Source organism: Pan troglodytes, chromosome 10 (genome assembly GCF_028858775.2).
Source record: "Pan troglodytes isolate AG18354 chromosome 10, NHGRI_mPanTro3-v2.0_pri, whole genome shotgun sequence".
Taxonomy (NCBI): domain Eukaryota; kingdom Metazoa; phylum Chordata; class Mammalia; order Primates; family Hominidae; genus Pan; species Pan troglodytes.
In genome coordinates, this window is record NC_072408.2 from 101,409,004 (window position 1) to 101,422,589 (window position 13,586).

Below are 13,586 nucleotides of genomic sequence, written 5' to 3' on the forward strand. Positions count from 1 at the left end.
TCCATTTTCCACACAGCCACCCAAGCGGTCTTTTAAGGATGCATATTTGGTATCACCCCTTTTCATAAAACCTTTACAATCTTTAACATGGCCTTCTGAGGCCTTGCAAGGCCAGGTTCAGCTCCCTCTCCTCCCTCACTTAATGACTTCATGCCAGCCGCTTGCCCTGTCACAGTACTCTGGCCTTTTCTAAGTTCTTTTTTTTCTTTTAAGAGACAGGGTCTCACTCTGTTGCCCAGGCTAGGGTGCAATGGCACAGTCAGAGCTCACTTCAACCTCAACCTCTGGTCTCCTGCCTCCATTCCCCCTGAATGACTGGAATTACAAGTGCGAGCCACCACACCCAGCTTTATTCTAAGTTCTGAAAAGGAGCATAGACTCACCTCAGGGCTTCTGCATATTCAGTACACTCTGCCTGAGACATGTGCCTCCCCTACTCCATCCCTTCTTCACCCATGGATCTCCCACTCATTTTTTAGGTCTCGTGTTGATTGCCACATCTCTGGGGAAGCCTTTCCTGATCCATGAGATGAGATCAAGTCTCCCTTCAGCTCTCCTCCCCAACCACAAGACATACGCTGCCTGAGGACAGGAACTAGCCCATCTGGCATTTGCTGTCCTCTCCAGCACAGAGCCAGCGCCAGGCATGCAGCACGTGCCACACACTGGCTGAATATGAAAGAGACAGCTAGGTGCCAGTAAGAGAATGTGAGGCTTGATGGGTACAGTGGCGCATGCCTGTAATCCCAGCATTCTGGGAGGCCGAGGTGGGTGGATCACTTGAGATCAGGAGTTCAAGACCAGCCTGGCCAATATGGTGAAACCCCCTCTTTACTAAAAAAAAAATACAAAAATTAGCTGGGCATGGTGGCATGCACCTGTAATACCAGCTACTCAGGAGGTTGAGGCAGGAGAATCACTTGAACCCAGGAGGCGGAGGTTGCAGTGAGCCGAGATCACGCCACTACACTCCAGCCCGGGCAACAGAGTAAGACAGTCTCAAAAAAAAAAAAAAAAAAAACAAAAAAAAACAGAATGTGAGGCTTGAGGCTTGAGAGAGAAACCTTCAGGCCTGCAGGGTGAAAAGGATCTAACTAGAGGTAGTACAATGTGCCCCTCTCTGTTCTAACTCATTTGCCAATCTGTGTTTGCTCAATTAAAATATAGTCACCTTTTCAGGTTTTAAACAAGAATAATGGCTCCAAGATTGATTTGCTTTTCTTCTGCTGAATAACTCTATGGGCCAAAGAACAGGTTCTCTGTTACTATAGTAACTTCTATTATACTAGGCTACCAACGAAAAGGATAAAACTTCTTCAGATCTTACATTAGAGAAAGTGCTGGCTTTCAACAATAACAGGCATGTACTAGAAATCATGTGTTCTTTTCAACCACTTGGGTCCAAGGTTTCCTCTATTTTAGGCATAACACAGAAAAGGTGATGGAACAAGATAAAAGACCAACCTTTTAGGAAAATCCATGAATCTTTGATTATAAGATGAATTACGTGTACAAATAGACCGATCTTAGGATTGTCTTACAACTGCTGTCAATTTTTTTTAACCAAAAGAAAAATACAAGAAAATTAAGGGTGAATTCCAAGGAATTTGAGTCACAGCAGCCAGAGTATTCAGCCCCACAATTTGTGGTACTTCCTTGATTCCAGTAATTAACTTACTGGGGATGATGACCATAAAAAGGGGTTATCTTGAAACGTTTTTAACTGGGAATTCAGGGTTTAAAAAACCACTCAGTTGTTTAAAACAACAAAACCCTGACATCCCTGCAGGCAACAGCCTCCCTGTCTCTGGCAGCCCATTCCCTTTGTGTAACCGTGCCTGTAAGAACAAAACAAATATGAAAAAATGATGAAGTCAAAAGGCCCAATTGCTAGAAGCCCTGAGGATTGTGGCTACTCCCGGATGTAATAAAAAGAATGGACAGTATTTATTTTTTGACTGTTTACTATGTGCCAGGCAAAGATTTCAATACTTTACATGATTATTCCATTTAATCTTCCTTGACAACCTTTTGAGGTAGAGCTCATTAATATTTCCATTTTATTAAGGAGGAAACTGAGGCACAGAGCACTAACTCATCCAGGGTCACATAGCATACGTGAGAAGGGCCAGGATTCTAACCAACGTGACAGGGAAGACGCTCCAGTCATTCACACAGATGTCCTCTTTGCACTTCTGAGTGAGAGATGAAACCAGAAAACGTCGAAATGAACCTCTCTGGATTTTTAAGTTCCCTTTGTGTGGTCCCTCCTTCACCACTAAAATATGTTTGTTAAAACACAGAAGAACAATATTAACCCAAACTATCCCCTAAATAAGAAAACCATGCATTCAGATACCACCCAGTGACACCCGAAACATGCTCTAAAATAGAACGACTTCGTGAAGCAATTGTACTGTTCACTTGGCAACATTTTTATTTGTTTTTTGGAGACAAGGTCTTGCTCTGTCGCCCAGACTGGAGTGCAGTGGTGTGATCACAGCTCACTGCAGCCACAAACTCCTCCCTCGTCGGCCTCTCAAGTAGCTAAGTTTATAGGCATGCCACCATGTCCAGCTATAATAATTAAAAAAAATTTTTTTTCTAACTATGTTGGCCAGGATGGTCTTGAACTCCTGGCTTCAGATGATCCTTCTACCTCAGCCTCCCAAAGTGCTGCGATTATAGGCATGAGCCACTGCACTCGGCCCACTTGGCAACATTTAACATTTAAATGGGTTCAAGTTTCTCGAATAAGCCAGTGGTGAAGCAAAGTCTCTTAATCCAGAACAGGGCCAGAAACCTCCCAAGTGTCTTTTGAGATGCAGTCTCTGGGGGCAGAATTTCCCATCAGCTCTGATGTGTTGGTTCCCAGAACTGTCCCAAGTAGGCATCTGGGATTAGCACAGGCTCAGCCCTCAGCAGAGTGGAATAAAAATGTGGCCAGTTGAAACTCCAGGTCACACATTGCAGGATAAAGCGCTATCTTTATGTTTAATTTTCTCCCTTGTAAAGTGGGGCTTGGACTTACAGCCTTCAGCCTTCCTAGAGCTGGAGAAAATGACTACTGTCCACAGAGAAAATTCATAAAAATGAAGCTGGGCATTGCTTGAAGAGTACTTTTCTAAGAGACACAGGGCCTCACTCTGTCACCCCCCAGGCTGGAGTGCATTGGCACAATCACTGTAACCTTGAACTCCTGGGCTCAAGCCATCCTCCTACCTCAGACTCCTGAGTTGCTGGGACTACAGGTACACACTGCCACACCCAGCTAATTTAAAAAAAAGTTGTTTTTAGAGATCGAGGGGTCTCACTATGTTGCCCAGGCTGGTCTCAAACTCCTGGCTTCAAGTGATCCTCCTGCCTCAACCTACCAAAGTGCTAGGATTACAGGTGTGAGCCACCAGCCCTGGGCAATTTTTTTTTTAAAGGCAATCAAGGAGCCTGGGGTTGTTTCACTACGTGCTAGGATCACATTAGGAAATACTGGAGCACAACTTTGTTTATATTGATCCCATTATCCTTTCCTCCCAACCACCCAGATCCTACCCATTCCTTCCAGTCCCGCCTTCTCTAGGACATTCAATTACATTCCTTCCTTAAGGATGACTTGCAAGATCTTGTTTAGGCCACTTAACCTCTCTGTGCCTCGGTCTCCATATCTGAGAAGTGGGGATAATAACAGAAACTACCTTAAAGTGTTGCTGAGAAGTAAATGGGAAAAAAAGAAACCTGTGAAGTGTTTTGCTAGTATTGAGCACACAGTATATATCGAAGTGCTTTAATTTCTTACAAATACAAATGCTATTATTAATTAATTAATTTATTTATTTTTTGAGACAGACTCTCACTGTGTCGTCCAGGCTGGAGTGCAATGGCGCGATCTCGGCTCATTGCAACCTCTGCCTCCCGGATTCAAGCGATTCTCCTGCCTCAGCCTCCCGAGTAGCTGGGACTACAGGTGTGTGCCATCACGCCTGGCTAATTTTTTGTATTTTTAGTAGAGACGGGGTTTCACCATGTTAGCCAGGATGGTCTCAATCTCCTGACCTCGTGACCCAACCGCCTTGGCCTCCCAAAGTGCTGTGAGCCACAGCGCCTGGCCATGTGAATGCTATTATTTTACAGATGAGTGAATAGGCTCAAGTCTTACTCAGGGTCACACAACTGATATGGCAGACGTGGGACTGAACGTGGAAATGTTTTGCCACTGAATGACTGACTGCTCCCATGGTCCACAGCTTGCTAGGCGCCACATGGCTAAATTTCTGTGGCTCACAGAGTCCGTGTCGTGTAAATTGGCCAATGTTTGTGCTGTCTTGAGTTCTTTGGCAGTTGTGCTATCCCACACTCTCCACCTAGGCAGTGAGCTTCTTGAAGCCAGAGATTGTCTCCTATTTTTACATTTTACAGTTTTGGCGGTGATGGGCTTGGGGTGGATAATAAATACTTGTTAATTGATTTAGGCATAAAGTATAAAGAATATTGTCTCTTAGCCAGGCACGGTGGCTCACACCTGTAATCCCAGCACTTTGGGAGGCTAAGGTGGGCAGATCACTTGAGGTCAGGAGTTTGAGACCAGCCTGGCCAACATGGTGAAACCCCGTCTCTACTAAAAATACAAAAAAATTAGCCAGGCATGGTGGCATGTGCCTATAGCCCCAGCTACTCAGGAGACTGAGGCAGAAGAATCGTTTGAACTCGGGAGGCAGAGGTCGCAGTGAGCTGAGATCACCCACTGCACTCCAGCCTGGGCCACAGAGCGAGACTCACCTCAAAAAAAAAAAAAAAAAAGAAAAAGAAAAAGAAAAAGAAAAAAAAAAGAATATTGTCTTTTTACTTAGTAATGACTATAACATGAACTAGTGGGGTTAACGTGGTGCAGATAAAATGTTTGTGCAGAGAAAACATTTTGTGCCATGTGCCAGAAACCCTCTAGGACTTAGGCATAAACATTTAGACTGTTAAATGAATTAAGGCTCGGGAAGAGCCCAGGCCTGTGTCTAATCACAAAGGGAAAGGTACCTGGATGTCCCGTGAGCGCTCGTAGGCCTGGTAGGCCACCTTCTCCTCAATGCTGGCCAGCTCCTGCTTCAGGTTGGCTGTCTCATGCTGATGTAGGTCCGTCAGGTCATGCAGCTGGTCCTCCAGTCGCTCATACCTTTAAAAGAGAGGAGCCGATTCCCAGTGTGACCTTTCACAGCACATTGTGGAACGATGTCCTTTTTATCTTCCTGCGCCAGTACCTTTTGGCTTGCTCTCATTCCCGATGGGCTGTTTTTCTAAAAGAGTAAGGCTAGCTGTGGGAATTGAGCTTTTGGATAACACTGAGTCCCAGCTCTGGAAAGATCCAGTCTCTGGGGTCTTGACTCTCTGTCCTTGCCACTGAAGGTGCACACGGGTCAGACTAGCACCTTAGCTAGCTGCGGTGACCTCAAGATAGAGCTCATCAGCTGATGCATTTGCCAGGGCCAGGCAGGAGACAGGGCTCTGTGGGATCCTGCTAAAGGAGGGCCAGGACCTCTGGTGTCTGTGGTGCCTTTTCCCTATTCTGCCCTGACACTGCTGTTGGGGTTCATGGCCAGAGAGCCCACAGGGAAAGCACCATGCTTTTAGTATCACCTTCTACTCTGGGGTCAACTCTACTATTTCCCAGCATGCAAACACACACTGATTATGGATTTCAGCTCTTGGAACTTAACTGACAATACAAAATTAAGCTTATTACAAATTATAGATGGTTCATCATGCAGTGTTTCAAAATGTCCAAATCTAAAGGAACAGAAGTACAAAGATTCTCATTCCTGTGCCCTGCCCCTCTCACTGAAGATTATTTTTCTCATATTTGAAACCTTAGCTGGGTGCAGTGGCTCACGCCTGTAATCCTAACACTCTGGGAGGCCAAGGCAGGTGGATCACCTGGGGTCAGGAGTTCGAGACCAGTCTGGCCAACATGGTGAAACTCCGTCTCTACTAAAAATACAAAAATTAGCTGGGTGTGGTGGCACGTGCCTATAATCCCAGCTACTCGGGAGGCTGAGATGGGAGAATTGCTTGAACCCAGAAGGTGGAGGCTGCAGTGAGCCCAGATCGCGCTACTGCACTCTAGCCTAGGCGACAGAGCAAGACTCCATCTCAAAACAACAACAACAAACAAAACAAAACAAAAAATCTTATACTGTGTATTTTGAAACAGGATGTACTGCTTGGAGAAGATGCATTCATTAGACTGGAATGACTTTGATCAACGCCAATTTCAGATGCTTACATAGGTCACCTGACAGAATCATTTTATAAAGAGGACCAAAGAGCTTCATCCAGATTTAATGCTTATTCTCAGGCATGACTTCTCAGATGTCAAATGCTGCTACTGCTGTGAATAAGCCTTTAAAGGTCTCTTCAGTAATACAGGTGGTGACTGTAACACGCGGGTCACAAACGTAACCACAGGACAGATGCAAACAGAAACCGTCCTGAACTCACATAAATAGGGATCTGTAACTTGGGAGAAAATGTGCATCTAGAAAGTGCTATATCCCAGACTATTTCGATAGAATTGACGTTCATACTCTGGAAAAGCTGTGACTTAAAATATAATTCTTGTGTGACAAAGATTCCAAAGATGCATATGGAAAAAAATTTTGTTTCATAAAATTGGAGAATTGAAAAGGCCACATTTCTAAATTAATACAGACATAAAATCATACATCAATTATAAAACAATAAGTAACCTAAATTTAAACTTTTAATGTTATAGTATGTAATAGGCATTTTACTATTTTATCTACATTTTTAGAAGTTAATGTATTATTAACTTTGACTAAAAAACTTCTGAAGTATCTCTTTATTGGAAAAAATGGGGAAAATGACCTTATATTTGGGCTTACACACTTTGTGTTAATAAGTTATAAGCACCTAAAAGCCAGCCTACAAAACATCTACTTTAAAATTACCTAATATAAGCCAAAGGTTTTGAATGTATACTTTAATCTTAAGATGACTTTGGAAAGTTCTTTATTTTACTTTAGAGTAAAAAGTTTAATGAGCAAACTACAGAACATAAAAAAATACATTACATAGGCTGGGCGCAGTGGTTCATGTCTATAATCCCAGCACTTTGGGAGGACAAGGCGGGTGAATCACCTGAGGTCAGGTGTTTGAGACCAGCCTGGCCAATATGGTGAAACCCCGTCTCTACTAAAAATATAAAAATTAGCTGGGCGTGGTGGCGGGTGCGTGTAATCCCAGCTACTCGGGAGGCTTAGGCAGGAGGATCGCTTGAAACCAGAAGGCAGAGGCTGCAGTGAGCCAAGATCGCACCACTGCACTCCAGCCTGGGAGAAAGAGTGAAAACTCCATCTCAAACAAACAAAGAAACAATTACATAAGGACTTCAAGATTGATGTGCCATATAAGATTAACTTTGTTGGGTAATGAGTAAGTGTGTACTTGACAGTTGTTATGGAGGGAAATCAAATATAGATCTCTGAATTAGCATAATGACACTATAACGGAAGTCTACTGAATCAGCATCTTAAGACGCACGTGAGTTGTTGCCTGTATCCGATAATTTAAGGACCCACACATAAATCCTTCTCTAATTGTCAGCTAAAAGCCACAAATTATAAACTTAGAGTCATGAAGGATGGAAATTATTGGGTATCCCTTATCTGAAATGCTTGGGACCAAAAGTGTTTCAGATTTTGATTTTTTTCAGATTTTGGAATATTTGCATATATATACGGAGATACCTCAAAAATGGGACCCAAGTCTAAAGACAAAATTCATTTGTTTCCTATGCACCATATACACATAGCTTGAAGGTAAAGGTGTACCATATTTTAAATAATTTTGTGCCTCAAGTTTGTGTTAAGTATTTATTTGTGGAATTTTCCAGTTGTGGCATTGTGCTGACACTCCAAAAGTTTCAGATTTGGGAACATTCTGGATTTCAGATTTTTGGATGAGGGATGCATCAATACATTAGGGATGTATTGATTGCTAAACGCCCTTTAATCCGTATCCATATTTATTGAAAATGTAACAAGGCATTCTCATTTCAAGCAATCTCTCTGCAGTAACTCATCCTTTTAAAAGAATGCCACACCTATCATGTACCCACTAAGTATCCGTGGTAATAAAAAAGTTTTCAAAATGAAAAAATAAAATAAAATAAAAAAATAAAAAATAAAAAACACGCCAATGGAATACTTTGAAATACCTGTATCTTTCCTCTTGCAGGGTCTGAGAAATAAAACCATATTCTCTCTTAAACTGCACCTTCAGTGCCTCGATGTCCTCAGCCAGCTGAGCTTGGGTATCCTTGATCTCCCTCAGTTCCTCCAGGATCACGGCGAGCTTCCCCTGGCTGTCCAGTGTGCTGGCTCCACCAGCCCCAAACGACTGGTTTCCGTTACTGTCGGCCGAGCCTGACGTGCCACTCGAACATTCATCATCACTGCCATACTTGGGTTTGTTCACGATGGTAGCGCTGCCCCCGTAGGCCCTGGCACTCGCCTCTGGCCTAAACTCCTCTAAGGAATTTTTCAAGTGAGCAATGTTGTCGGCGCTGCCAAACTTATTCCGGATCAGGTTGGCAAACTCTCTGGACTTATTGAAAACAAACACAGGTGGAGTAAGTGAGACCCCTGGCATGCCCGATTTGCTGCTCTCCATGCAATGGGGGGCAGTTCGAGATTTCACGTGGGCATCTTTCAAAGAGCGATGTATATCCTTCAGGTGGTCTTTGGAAATGTCCTTTGAGCTCCTGGAGGCTCCATTCTGCTCGATCTCTCTGAGCTTTCGATGATACTGCTCTAACTTCTTCTGCAGCTGGGCGATGGAGTGAGCTGATTTCTGATTCTTCTTCTCAAAGACTTGCTTGATACGTCCCGCCTGCTGCTTGTCCGCGTTGTTCACTAGTTTCAGATACTCCGCAACATTCCCATCGCGCGATGTTTGCTCAATTTTTATCTGCTCTGTTACCTTTAGAATTTTTTGCTTCAGGCTGTCTGCAGTGAGTTTGACCTTGTGGAAGTCCAGGATGCCATCCGGGACATCAAAGTTGAGGTTGGTGTCTGACCCCCCTCGGCGTATGTTCAGGGGCAGGCTTAAGGTATTCATGTCATGACGTTCTACCTGAAAGAGACAGGAAAGAAGCACATTAAAATTTGAAGTCAAAGAGATAATTACTGTGACAGAATCTGTGCACATACAAGATACATACATTAAGTCCCAGTTTTTCGAACTACAAGTGTCACGGGATAAAATCCCCCTGCTGTCCCCTCCAGTTGAACATAGGGGCAGCCTGGCTCCTTCCTGCATCCATCTACCTAAGTAGCTGTGAGATTCAGATCTCCCAGGGTATCCACTTTTTTTGTGTGATGAGACTGTAACCTGGCTCCCAGGGTAGAAAACGCAAAATAGAATGAGGTCACCAGTCAGTCCCGGTCTCCCAAAGTGCCCAGGTAACTGGAATGCCTGCCATACCACATTCACTGGGAACTTCACCACTATGGGGAACGCATCCAACTCAGAACTCACTCACTTGATAGAAGGAGAATCTTTTTTTTTTTTTTTTTAAAAGAAAGATGGGGAAAAATAGGGAAAAAGATATGAGCAGGTACATCCATCAAACAAGAACATTATTTTCTCAATGGAATCATTAAATAGATGTGATAGAATAATATGGTACAAGATTAACTTTAATAATTGGGTAATACAACAGTATTTAGATATGGAAACAACCCCAAACCACACCACAGTGATATTAAAAAAAAATGGCGGGGGCGGGGGGCGCTGCTGGGCGAGGTGGCTCACACCTATAATCCCAGCACTTTGGGAGGCCCAGGCAGGTGGATCACCTGAGGTCGGGAGTTTGAGACCAGCCTGGCTAACATGGTGAAACCCCATCTCTACTAAAAATACAAAATTAGTTGGGCATGGTGGTGGGCACCTGTAATCCCAGCTACTCGGGAGACTGAGGCAGGATAATCACTTGAACCCGAAAGGTGGAGGTTGCAGTGAGCCGAGATCACACCACTGTACTCTATCTAGACTGGACAACAGAGTGAGACTCTGTCTCAAAAAATAAATAAATAAAATAATGAGAAAACTAAGACCACATAAAATAGTTTTCTCACTCAAGGGCCATTTAGGGAAAAGAACTGCAAGGTAGCATTGAGTTTCCCGGTGAAGGGGGTGGCAAGTGTGTGCTCTAAAGGGAAAAGGCAGAAGTAGACCATATCCCAGGGTCTATGGATGCCTCTCGTGGGTTGTCTCACTTCACTACCATGCCAGACAAAGAACATGCTAGATTCATAAACATGTAGAAACCAAGGGTTAAGGCCAGGATTTGAATCCAAGTCCTCCTAACTGTAACCCTCTTTCCATGTCAGGTCACTCCATTGTTGATGTTCCTGGAGGATGAAAAACAGCTCTTTGTAGAGTTCAAACACAATCTACAAACAAGTCTTAAGATCCAAACTGAAGCATCTCATTTGTCAATATCCCTTTGATTAGATTAATGACTTGATATACAGTCTTAATAGAAATCAAATGAGAAGCAAGACAATATTCAGCATCTTACCTTTTTTTTAAGGAATTAGTGGGCTGACAGCAAAAAAATTAGTAAAAAATTAATGAATCTCCCACTAAGTGATATGGTTTGGATCTGTGTCCCTATCCAAATCTCATGTTCAATTGTAATCCCCAATGTTGGAGGTGAGGCCTGGTGGGAGGTGATTGAATCATGGGGGTGGATTTCTCATGAATGGTTTAGCATCATCCCTCTGCTGCTGTTCTCATGGTAGTGAGTCCTCCTGAGATTTGGTTGTTTACAAGTGTGTAGCACCTCCCCTCTCTTGCAGGCATCCTCCTGCTTTCGCCATGGGAAGTGCCTGCTCCCGCTCTGCCTTCCACCATGAGTAAAAGCTCCCTGCAGCCTCCCCAGAACCAGAGGAAGCCATGCTTCCTGTATACAGCCTGCAGAACCGTGAGCCAATTAAACTTCTTTTCTTATAAATTATCAGGATTCAGGTATTTCTTTATAGCAATGTGAGAACAGACTAATGCTCTAGGTGATCCAGACTTGAATATGGACCATATCCAACAACGGGTATTAACACTGCACCACGTAATAAATCCTGCCCAGTGCTTTATTCCAGAGGAGGGAGCACAGCAGCACAGTGGGACACCATCCTAGATGGGCGGGTCAGGCCTCCTCCACAACTTACAAACATTCATTAGCATTAGCTCTTAGCCCCTCTCTTCCAATGCACAATTTTGTCATGAATGAGAGACACTGGTTGCTTTATCTGGCAGAGGAGCACCATATAGGAAAAGCTGGAGGGAAATAAATGCCCAATCACTACAAGACTAGAAAACAGGATATATGAAAAAAGGATAAAAAAGTTGTGACTTCACCTGGTCAAGAGGGAAGGATGGGGATAGGGAATAAAGAAGGTATACAACAATCTTTAAGTCCTAGAGGGTCGATCACAGGAAGCTCAAGGAATCTAGTATCTGTGGCTCATTAGTGGACCCAAACAGGAACAGGTTCAAATTATAGCAACAGAGAATGCATGAAACTTAGAAAATGTTTATTTTGGGCGGATGGGTAATTAATGGTAACTGTACAATCACTGAGGCTAAAAATTTGATTTTGCTGGAGATATTATATCTGATCATGCTACTCTATGTCTTAGAAACTTCCTTTGGCTTCCTAATGGCTACTAAATAATATAACCTGGCACATCATTTCATTTAGCAGGCATTAGGAAGGACCTTATAGGGCTATAAGGCCCTAGCCCACCTTTCAGGCGTCACCTCAACTGAAGGACACCTTAAGAATATCTTACAACCTAAATTCCCAGAATGTATATGAATTTTCTATGGATTTTCTCATATGCATGATATTCACAATGCCTGCCACCCATTTACTCATGCTTATCAAAATTCTACATATTCTTTAAAACCCATTTCAAGGGCCAGGCACAGTGGCTCACGCCTGTAATCTCAGCACTTTGGGAGGCTGAGACGGGTGGATCATAAGGTCAGGAGATCGAGACCATCCTGGCTAATACGGTGAAACCCTGTCTCTACTAAAAATACAAAAAAATTAGCCAGGCATGGTGGCATGTGCCTGTAGTCCCAGCTACCCGGGAGGCTGAGGCAGGAGAACTGCTTGAACCCAGGAGGTGGAGGTTGCAGTGAGCCATTGCACTCCAGCCTGAGTGACAGAGCGAGACACCGTCTCAAACAAACAAACAAACAAAACCCATTTCAAATGCCCCTTCTGCCATGAAGCTTTTCCCAGTCCCAGTGGAACGCTCCCTCTCCATTCTGTGACACGCCTGTTGCTCTGTGCTTGTCTTGTGGCACTTCCTGACTCCTCCTTTGATCACTACCCATGCACTTTAACCCCCTGCGGACTGCAAGCTCCTTTGGGGAGGCATGATGTCATAGCTGTACCCAACTTGAAGTTCTCGTACTTCCCTAGGAGGCTGTCAATAAATGTTTGTCTACTGAACCAAAGTGCCATCATTCTTTATTCCAAGGAGTCTGCCCTGGAATCATTTAAGACACCCTTCCATTGAGCCAAAAAATCACCTCAGAAGTTCTGCTCGCATTGCCCTGACAATTCCAGGTGAAGATGGTTTCCCAATACCTGGATAATAAATCCGGCACCATTTGAAACTGATTCAACTAAACAGAGATTTTTTTCCGAGTATCAATGTGCAACAAGATACACAAATACAAATAAGGACTTTTAAACTTTAATTGAAGCACAATTTATACTCAGAAAAGAGCACATGTAATAAGTACAAAGTGAAATAAGTACTCGATGAATTTTTACAAGCTGAACACATTGTGTGACCAGCAGCCAGTTAAAGAAATAGAACACAAGCCTCCCTTGTGCCCTCCTTCAATCACAACGACATCACCTCCACCTCCAGGGGCAACCATGATCCTCACTTCAAACCGCATACATTAGTTTTGCCTGTTGTATACATGTATTCTTCTTGTCATTTTTCACTCAGCACTGTTTGTGAGTTTCATAAGAACTTGGTTTTGCCCTCCTGGAGCTCACAGATAAGACGAGATGAAGTTATTTAAAATCTGGCTGGCATTCTCTATTGAGAAGTCCACAACAACATCTAGAGGTAGAAAGGTTTTCATACTTTACCTTACCAAACCGAGCAGTAAATAAACACCTGTTCTTACTCCTTTAATTCTCAACTGCACCAGGGCTGGTCATCCAACTCTGAGTCTCAAGGCAAAGCCTCATGCTCTCACAGACCTCTCGTTACAGGACAGCCTTGTATGCACAGGAATGTTTATGCACAGATGGCCAAATGACTTTTGGCTTACTTTATGATTTAACAATGCTTGGCATGTTCTCAAGAGTCCAGGTTGGCGAAAGCAACAGCATTTAAAGCCCCAAATCAATCGATCTTACTGCTTGTCAGCAAATCTCAGTTAAAAATGTTTGATGAGGGTATAAAGTTGGAACTATTACTAGGCTGCTCCTTTTGCCCTTTTATAACCCTAGCTAGCACTGCATGGGATAATTGAGAGACAGCTAC

At 43.5% G+C, this 13,586-nt stretch overlaps 1 protein-coding gene across 5 annotated transcripts in view; it reads right to left on the reverse strand.

Moving 5' to 3' along the window:
- The window catches only part of TMCC3 (transmembrane and coiled-coil domain family 3), a 307,508-nt gene that overhangs the window by 4,824 nt on the left and 289,098 nt on the right, over positions 1-13,586 (reverse strand). For 4 of the 5 annotated variants that reach the window (XM_009426008.5, XM_063786957.1, XM_001141714.6 and 1 more), the window contains exons 2-3: positions 8,222-9,138; positions 5,026-5,161 (exon numbers count right to left, since the gene is read on the reverse strand). In XM_009426008.5, coding sequence (XP_009424283.1) covers positions 5,026-5,161; positions 8,222-9,138 — 1,053 coding nt within the window. Of the gene's footprint in view, positions 1-5,025; positions 5,162-8,221; positions 9,139-13,186; positions 13,358-13,586 lie in introns of those variants that run through there. The other variant, XM_009426010.5, reaches the window with a different exon arrangement.